Source organism: Pundamilia nyererei, unplaced genomic scaffold (assembly GCF_000239375.1).
Source record: "Pundamilia nyererei isolate P.nyererei 1_Seehausen unplaced genomic scaffold, PunNye1.0 scaffold00069, whole genome shotgun sequence".
Classification (NCBI taxonomy): Eukaryota; Metazoa; Chordata; class Actinopteri; order Cichliformes; family Cichlidae; genus Pundamilia; species Pundamilia nyererei.
The window spans coordinates 3108526-3118328 of NW_005187470.1; the positions used below are offsets into that span (position 1 = coordinate 3108526).

At 40.5% G+C, this 9803-nt stretch overlaps 2 protein-coding genes across 4 annotated transcripts in view; both read left to right on the top strand.

Moving 5' to 3' along the window:
- The window catches only part of mta3 (metastasis associated 1 family, member 3), a 29802-nt gene extending 21862 nt beyond the window's left edge, over nt 1-7940 (top strand). For 2 of the 3 annotated variants that reach the window (XM_013911703.1, XM_005736519.2), the window contains one exon: nt 5644-7940. In XM_013911703.1, the coding sequence (XP_013767157.1) occupies nt 5644-5815 (172 nt within the window). In that variant the 3' untranslated portion in view covers nt 5816-7940. The remainder of the gene's footprint in view (nt 1-5643) is intronic. The other variant, XM_005736520.2, reaches the window with a different exon arrangement.
- Nucleotides 7941-8900: 960 nt separating this feature from the next.
- Nucleotides 8901-9803, top strand: part of LOC102197761 (ribosyldihydronicotinamide dehydrogenase [quinone]-like) — a gene marked incomplete at its 3' end in the record, with an annotated part of 28455 nt that continues 27552 nt past the window's right edge. Inside the window, exons 1-5 of the mRNA XM_013911663.1 lie at nt 8901-8986; nt 9085-9249; nt 9325-9455; nt 9528-9635; nt 9709-9800. Coding sequence (XP_013767117.1) covers nt 8983-8986; nt 9085-9249; nt 9325-9455; nt 9528-9635; nt 9709-9800 — 500 coding nt within the window. The remainder of the gene's footprint in view (nt 8987-9084; nt 9250-9324; nt 9456-9527; nt 9636-9708; nt 9801-9803) is intronic.

A 9803-nucleotide genomic window follows, 5' to 3' on the forward strand; every position in this document is an offset into this window, starting at 1 on the left:
CACAAGTGAAGGTGAGGACAATCACTGACAATGAGGAAGGGAAGTAGAGCTAAAGAGCAAAGATGGAAGACATAAGAGCCTGATAACTAAAAAATGACATAGTTTTTAACTGGAAACAGTGAAACGCAGACACACAAACAAACTAGAGCTAACATGTATCCAGAACTGAAGACTCACAGAAAATCTAAACTAACAGTAAAGAGAGCAAAGAAACAAGCAGAGAACAACAAGTCCAGTTCAAACCTTTGAGACTAGTCCCACACTTGGATTCAGTCAAGGATGTGGATGCATTTTTTCCCATATAGACATTAATCTTGTGCTTCACTGTGAATTCAATTCAGTTTTATTTATATAAAGCCAAGTCACAACAATAGTTGCCTCAAGGCGCTTAAGGATTTGTCTTGGTCAGATTTCTGGTTATTTATTTATTGCTGTCTGATTCAGTTCAGTTACCTTTTAGCTACATTAGCCCTGTGGGTCTGAGGGTTAGGTGGTGCAGACATTCAGGTTCCCAAGGGGTGAATGTGACTATCATATACCACTTATGATGAATCCTCTCATAAGCACAAGCATGTCTTTGAAGGCACGGGTGAAAGATGGTATACTTTCTGAAGATTTAATCAAAGTCCAGCTGAAATGTAAGATTTCATGGTGCATTCAGGTAATTTAATAAAACATTTAATAAATGCGATTAACTGTGCCATAAACAGCTGTTCAAAACATGCTGTTTCATCATCCTCCAGCTTTTCAGCTAAAACAGCCTGCCATTGATTTTGTTGCTGTTGGTTTTTTTTTCTGCATTATAAACAAATACACGTATACATTTTTAATAAAAAACCTCTTCATTCAAGTGTATTCACCTTCATGGTCTGTTTCTTTTTGCGTTGCTTTAGCCATTAATATACTTTTTTCTATGTGACTGAATTTACATCCATTTACTTTTTCTTTAAATGTACACATGCACTTTCCCGCATGGACTCATACACGTACGTATGTGTTCCCATGTGCAAGAGAAAGATGTTCCTCCATTAAGCCTGTGTCTAAATGAGCCATAGCGCTCGGCTCTCACAGCCGCCCTCGGACCGCTGGGGCTAAAATTAGAGGAGGCTAACTGGTGCAGATGGAGCCTGGCACCGTTGTGCCCTGAGTGGAAATATCATTACCACATTAACCATGGCTGCACTTGCATGAATCACTCAGTTACCACCAAGGCAACATGGCCGTGTGAGTGGGACAGCATCGATCTGAATTCTGCACCCTTTGTTTAATTGTCTCCTAGTAGAGACAATTAATGCCTTTCTGAACAAAATGCATTAATAGATGTGCCCTGAAAAGTTGGTGCTAATGAGAAATGATCAGAGGTTTCATCAACTCCCTTTCTTTGCTTCTCCTTTTCTCTGAGTATGATGAAAACACAGAGTATAGACAAGGGGTTGGAGATGTCTCCCACTAATTCGGAGATGGGAGAGAGATAAATAGAAATGAAAGTAGAGATGACAAAATGTGTTTCATTTTAGGTGACGCAGTGGAGCGTCATTAAAACAATTCTACTAGTTAGGCAATAAAAAATTTGAAACTATGGACAGGAAAATTTAAACTTTTTAAAATATTGTACAATAATCACACAAGAACTGGACTTAAAATCAGCGGCAGCAGGTCTTACAGAGAGACTTTTTATTTGAATTGCCATCATTTTGTCTAGAGGAGGTCAGGAAAAAAGCAAAACATGGAGTGTCTACAGCTATTTGTAAAACATGCTGGAGGCTATGTCATGGTTTAGGGCTGCATTTCAGCCAGTGGTGTTGGGCATCTTGTCAAACTTGATGGCATTGTAGATGCAGAAAGTACCGTTAAATTTTCATCCACCGTGCAATGCCATCTGGAAAGGATCTACTTGGCATGACTTAATTTTTCAGCAGGACAATGAATCCAAAATCACTGCCAGTGCAATAAAACATACCTGGATAGAAAAACAGAGAATGGAACACCATCAGTCAAAGACTGGCACCCCCAGGGCCTGGACCTCAACATTATTGAGGCAGAGGTGGATGAACTCAACTGTAAATGGAACAAAAGGCAGCCAACATCCAAAGCATGTCTTTCATGTAGCCCGGAGAACTATTCCTGAAGACTACTTAAAGAAAGTACAAGAAAGTAAGCGAGAACATCCTCTGGGAACTATAATAATCTTTAGCAATCTTTCATGACTTTCATGTATGTTAAAATATTTTGTTCGCATGTAAATTGCATTTTACACTCAAAGTATAAACCAGGTATAAAGAGCCCACTTTTACTACCTTTTAATGTTTTCCTCCCTTGAGGTGACAGCAGTCCATAAATAACCAGTAAATACAAAACTATTACACCACTGTTCCTCATTTCTTTCATTGCTGATAAAAAATAGCACTCCAGTGACTTTTCCCCCCTTATTTAATTGGAAAACCCCCCATTGCATTTTGGTGAGTAAATGAATGGCAGCTTGTTTAATTCCTGAAATCGAATACTCCCAAGATATCACAAAAATCAGATGTTTGCAAAGAGAAATTGCTATAAATTGGACCTAACATGTTTTCCTTATTTTCTCTCATATATCCTTACCAAATACTTTTGTAGATACACCTGTTTAATCGCTTGTAAATCTCTAATCAGCCAGTCGCATGACAGTAACTCGCAGCACAACTTTCTGAAGTTCAAATCGAGCATGAGAATTAGGAAGAAATGGGATTCAAGTGACTTTGAATGTGGTCGGGCTCTTGTGCCAGATCGGCTGATCTGGATTTTTCCAAAACTTCAGTTTCACAGAGATTTTCACACACAACCATATCTAGGATTTACATAGAATGTAACTTGGATAAACACTCAACAACCAAGTTATACTAAAATGAGCTCTACATTAACACGGCTAATGTTTTAAATAATAAGTGTATGTAAAGGTAATCCTTGTGAACCAAAGGCTAGGGCTTTGGTCTTCATGATGTCTTAGACAAATTGGTTATCCCTAGATTGGTCATCCGAGGCAAGGAAGCTCCACCCAGCTGGTGATTAAAGCTTTTGCAGCCAGTCAGAAGAAAACTAGATTAAGGATAGAAAAGCTAAAACTAAGGAGCTTACTTTAAACTATGAATCATGATAAGCTACTATAGTAGAATCCACGATTAAAAATAAATGGCAAATGGCAAATGGACTGATTCTTATATTGCGCTTTTCTACTCTTCCGGAGCACTCAAAGCGCTAAATATGGAGCTGGAAAATGAGCACGTCTCATTTCTTCCCCAAATTTGTCACATTATCCTTCAGATTTTATAGATTTGCATTTGGAGAGGCTCCGAACTTCTGAACTAAGCAATCAAACTGCAAATAAAATGGATACACAAGCTTCACAGCTAAAACAGCGAAATGGTGCTTAAAGTGCTTAACAATGCCTCAGTATTAACAGTGTTATAATATCATATATCGAATGATTGTCTATAGCAAAGCGTCAGAAATGGGGAACATTAGGATACAGAAGCAGAGCAAAGCAGAATATAAATGAGACAGGCTGATATGTTTGAGGATAGATTTACATGTTTGCTTTCTTCCTCCCAACAACCAGATGAACAGACAACCAGCAGAGATAAATCCGTTCTGTTTTCCCTCCGTGTTATAACTGCGTGTCCTCTAACTTTGAGCCATAGCACACGCATGCGGTGCTCAGTGTCAGGGTATACTGTACTTGAGAGATTTGAGTGGAGACTCTTACATGCACATTCAGACACATTTGGTGTTTTTGGATGTACTGGCACATAATGTACTGTAATCTGCTCAGTAGGAGATCCCCGTGGTTCGGCACATTATAGTTGTGCAGTGCAGCGGGGATTTGGAGGCAGCCGGTGTGTTTTGCATTAACAATACGAGACAACATTTACAGCAATAGGAAAGGGGAAGAAAATGAGATTGCACAAAGAGCTTTGCTGTGCATTAAGTCTCAGACTGCTCTAAGGGAACCATGAATAATCACCTATACATTGTGGTTATGCACCTTGCATTTGTCTCCATTTGGATTCAATTAGCGCTCTGTCCAAGACTTGTGAGTGTGTCCCAAGAATCTGGGATTCTTTAGTGCCTGTGGGTTGTAAAAAGTGCTTTCCTGTCACGCCGCAAAGCCCACTGCAGTCTGGAAATTACCTACAAAACTCTCAACGAGCCAGAAAATCCTGCAAAAATGTTCTCCTCTATTACTTCATAACAGACACGTGTATTTGTTCTGGTGCTCGGAACGCGCTGCACTCTCCTATAGTAAATCTCTCGAGATGAGAAGAATCTAGTTGTATCTAATTACCTTCTCAACAGCCTGGATCCGCAATGTATTGCCCTCCAGCTGAACTGTGCTCATATTAAATCATTCAAACTACCCTAAACTTCACAGCGTTCTCTCTTTATGAGATTTTTCATCTTCGTGTCTTGAACTCGCCGTTCTCTGGCTGTTTGCACTTTTCTGCTTAAATTGCACTGATCAGAGAAATCAGAAGCCATTTTCTTGCTCATATTTAAGAGACACTGATTCTAAAACCAGAATCAGATGTTGACTGATGATTACATTTTTTTCCAACCAAACAACCAGATGATTAACAACCAGTAGCGCAGTATGGCAAGCCCACGGTGATAAATCAGCTGTCTCATGAAGTCAGTTTCATAATTTGTATATTTGGGCTCTATGTGTTGATGCAGTCAACATGAGTAATCGTCTCAGTCAAGCATTATTTGCAGGCTAAGAAATACATTCAGAAGCCACTTTATTAAGTACACCTACTCATCTGCTTGTTACTGTACAATCAGTCAGTCACATGACAGCAATTCAGTGCTAAAGTATTAGTAAAAACATTTTTTGTTGTTGTTTTGTTTTATTTATTTAAGGATTTTCGACTCATGTTGAGTGATTATTGTTTCCCTGACCCTCGAGGCAATAGTTGGATTAGCTGCTGATATTTGCATTTTTAAGCAGTGAAATACAGTTAAAGTACCAAAGGTAAATTTACTTATAATACCATTTCTGTAAAATGTAGTCTAATGGGTTATAACTGCTGACATTGCAGCTTGGCTTGCTAGGGAATTTCCTAGGGGATCGATAAAGTCTTACCTATAAAATTTACCAAATCTTTGTATTATTAATCTGAATTTGCAAAGTCAGTAGTGTCGATTGTTAGAAAAGGTTGTAAAAATAAAAGATGAATATATAGTATGGACATAGCCAGTCTGATGTTGAGCACAAACTGCACCACACAGTATGCCATTTTTTCAGATTACTGCATTAAAAAAATTTCAAAATCCTATAAGCATAGTTGAACTACTGCCCAGGTGTAAACATGTTAATTTCAGCTGCAAAGTTGTGCATTTTAACACATGAGTTTATGGCAACCAGACTAACCAACTATGAAGCCAGTCTCTGGTAGTCTTTTGTAGAACTGAGGCACTTAGAAGTTTGCTTCAGACCTGGAGTTGAATGAAAAACATAATATAAGCCCCTGAAATATGGCAGAGAGGAAGCATAAAACAAGTACCAAACGCCTCAGGAACATCCTTTTAGTTTTATTAATGCTGTTTATCTCTGCATCCCTGTTTTTTTTTCTTCACTCATCTTGTCCCATGTTGTCTCCATCCATCTAGGCGGGCTCGACGGATGTTGTCTCGCTCCCAGCTGAGGCACGCTTGCCGGCAACCTTGTGAGCAAATCACCCTGCGCAGGGTCTCCCAGGGTCCACCGCAGGGGCTTGTCCTCGCCCCTCCACACCCTCACCCCAGCCTGAGAATGCGAGGCCCCATTGTTATCCACGATTGATCGGATATGGACTCTCCGACCTCCACTCCACCTGCACTTCTGCGTACACACTAATGAATTCTCACCACCTGTTCTGCCATTAAATCCTCAAACTCCCCCTTTACTTTTAGTCCTAAAAATACCATTGTATCCCCTGACAACACTTAAACAACCTGTCTAACTGTTTGGCAACAGAAGGATGCAATGAGCTGCAATGCAATAGAAACATAAGCCTGACCTGACTGCAAGTGCTGCCTGTCTTTACTCCCCTGGGGATTACATTTGTATATGTATATACTGTATCTGGGTGCACGTAGAGAGCGTGCTTATATATATGTGACCCTATCAACCGACACATGAGGGAGCGGTCCGAGCGGATGTTGATGTCCGCTGTTTTTAGTTTTTACAGGATGGACGTAACCACAGGACTTTGTGTGACCTTTGTGTTGATGGTGAATTTTCGTGAAGTTTTATCAGTTTGTATAAAGTTATTTTGGGTGGGGGCATGGGGGCTTGAATTAGTGTGGGGAAGGGGTAGCGCTGCATTTAAGGGGGAATGGGGTTCTTTTAATATGGGTATCAAGACACGAGTCCACTGCTAACATTAAAAAAGAAAATGCACTATACTGAGATTGGCCATTTAAGACACGAATGCTATAAACTGTGTTTTAGTTTCAGTCATTCACACACCTCTTGAAATCTAAATAAATGAGCTGGAATCAGTGTTGAAGAGAGATGAGATATTTAAGTGGGGTCTGTTTCTGGCTCCATATTTCTATTCTTGGACTATACTGAAGTGGTTTTGCATCATTCACTCAGGCTCAAAATGAGCCTTGTATATCTTATGCTGGGCTTTGGTGCAGATTCTCTCAAGCAAAGTAAAGCATTTTTATCTCCTCTCCTGTTCAAGCCAACTTTTAACTGATTGGCAGCTTCTTGCAAACAGAACATCCTAAAAGGAATTCAGAGTTAAGAATAGAAAAAACTGTCTCAAGCATAAGCTTATGTTTCATACACACACACTTTTGGCATGTTTAAAGGGGCATGTTTATCAGTGTTGCTGATATTAAAAGTTTAATAAGTAACGCCTGTGAGCCAAATGCTCAGTTTCACACAGTTTTTCCTTCTCTTACTGTGACAACAGAAGTCCCGCCCACCTGTTGTTCAAACCTTTTGTTTACAAGGGATATCCAATTAGAATAAGATAGCTCACATGGAGCGGCGACACAGTTGAACAACTTGTTTCACTCAGAGGACGGAGCAAGGGCTGCAAAAAGGATCAAATAAATATAAATAAGGATTATTTTGAGCTGCTTTTATTAAAAGGTACTTTAGTAGTACCCAGGAATAGAAATATGGACTATAAATGAATGGAACAGATCCTCTTTAATATGGTCATGAAACTTGTAATTTCTCTCTCTCTCTCTATATATATATATATGTCATAACATAAGAAAATGCATAACAGGCCCTCTTAAAAACAACAATAAAAACAACAAAACGTGTATAATTCTACCTAAGAAATTATGTTACTCATGATGAATCTGCTTGAAGTATAATGAGGCAGAGAAATTAAGGGCCAGCTTACATCAAACAACATAAACCTCCCACATAAACCGCTGTATAATATATTGTATATGTCATTACATCACTGTAAATTGAACTCATCTTCTTTCTATGGCCAGTTCTACCTACCTATCCCAAACATGGGTACTAAAGCACTTCCTTTGCAGCAGAAAAGGGCATGGATCCGTCACATTTCCCTCAAGGCTGTGATGTCCCGGCAACTTTTTGAGGCATAAAAATACATGCGGCTTTGCCAGCAGCTGTTTGCTATGAGCTAACATCCTCTGCTTTTTGTTCTTTAAAGCTGACGCTTGCATTTTTACTGATTTCAAACCTCTCTCCCCCTGCTGTACCGCCAAATTGCCTCAAAAAGCTGCCTGCCAGCGCATCCGGGTGTGTTTATTCTGAGTTTTAGAACTGGCATTGCCGCCGCATGTCTTTGAGGTGAGAGCCTCAGCTGACCGATGGGTCACTTGATTTCTTCTTTCAGTCAGAATGTTTATGTTAGTGTTTCCTGTATGTCATGTATTGAATTATGAATATGCTGAGACCAATAAAAGAGAAAAACAACGCAGTGCTAGATAATGGTGTCCATTGTCAGAGAGAGTCATTTGGTGGTGTTATACACTCACATTCTGCCTTGTCTACCAGCCGCCTACTCCATCTCTCTGCCTCTGTGTGTCTGTTTGTGTTGTTCTCGAGAGGGTGGGTTGTATATGATAGATGGGGCCTCATACGCACTGTGGCCTGCGTGAGGTTGCCATAATATACCCCCACAAAATATGGCAATTTGACACAGAGGTGAAGAATGAGGAGTGTTTTCAGAATATAAATCATGTTAGTGGGAGCACGCAGCTTTCTTTGAGTGACTTCACTGTGTGTACATGTGCACGCTTTGTTGCACCCCCGTTGTTCTGTTTAAAAAGGTTTTTAACCTGCAGCTTATGCTCCCCCCACAGCCTGCAGCTAGAGAAGAATGACCACAGTTAACTGTTGCGATTGTTTTGATGCTTTCTCAACCGATGTTTTCTATGCGATCTGTAGCAGATTGAACTTGACATGTTATAATTTGCTTTTCCAGCTACAGGCATGAAGGATTTAGTAATAATATTTCACGGCTGCTTTCATAATATCTGTAATAGCTACAAACTTTTATCTTGGCGCTAATTTTGCATAAGTATATAGATTAATGAAGATCATTCCCCTGTTTAATTGCTTAGCTCCTCGTTTCAACATCCAATAGAATTAATTAACCCTTAGATAACATTCATGTCATGGTGACGACATCAGTTTCTCTGAAAGATGATTCATTTTCATGTCTTTTAAATGACAGACATTGAAAAACTAATTTTAATCATCTTGTAGGAGTGACGCATGCTTGGTGTCCATGCAGTTAAAAGGCAAAAAGATCTGAAGATGAGAGGCCTTAGAGAAAATCCCCCACTTCCAGCTGGCAGAGTGATGACTCTGATTGCTGATTGACTGCACCTGGTTGAAGCAGAGCCCATTGGGTGTATAAATCTTGGATACTGAGCTTTACACCAGTAGCAGTTTCCCCCCCCCCCATTGGAGTACTAGTGACTTGTGAGCATCAGCAGTCACCGCGGAGCACTTGTGTCAGAATGTGTAAGTATTTTTGATGGTTGTTTTTATTTTCAGTGCTTTGATGAACTGGTTCTGCTCTAATGGGCACTTTGTGTTATCTGTTCTCTTTGACTTTGCAGTCAAGAAAGTGCTGATTGTGTATGCCCATGAGAGCCCTGCCTCTTTCAATGCTGCTGCCAAAGATGCTGCTGTGGCTGCTCTGACTGCTCAAGGCTGCACTGTAGAGGTGTCTGACCTGTACGCCATGAAGTTCAAAGCTGCTGCTACAACTGAGGACATCACTGGTATACCAGTATCCTACAGGTATTAAAACATCTTTGCTCTGTTCATCAGATACAAACACTAGATTTTTGTCACAGGTGGATTGAAGGATGCTGAGAACTTCTGCTACGCAAAGGAGATCAAACTGGCATCAGAGGAGGGCAGACTTGCAGAAGACCTCAAAAAAGAGCAGGAGAAGCTCAAGGAGGCAGACCTTGTCATCTTTCAGGTAGTGTTTGACTGGGAATGTCTTTGTGATCAGGTGTCCTCATCAAAATGACCATTAAACCTGTGTTCCCAGTTCCCCATGTACTGGTCATCTGTTCCTGCAATCATGAAGGGGTGGATGGATCGGGTGTTGGGCTTTGCCTACGCACAGGAGAAGTGGTACAGTGAGGGGATCTTCAAGGTGAGAGCTCCACCAACGTGTCTGTGTTCAGGCTGTGTCCTCTCCCTCTTTGCTCACTCCTTCCTCTGCACAGGACAAGAAAGCCATGCTGTCCTTCACCACTGACTGTCCTGAATCTGTGTACAGTGACACTGGCATCAATGGTGACATCAATGTCATACTGTGGCC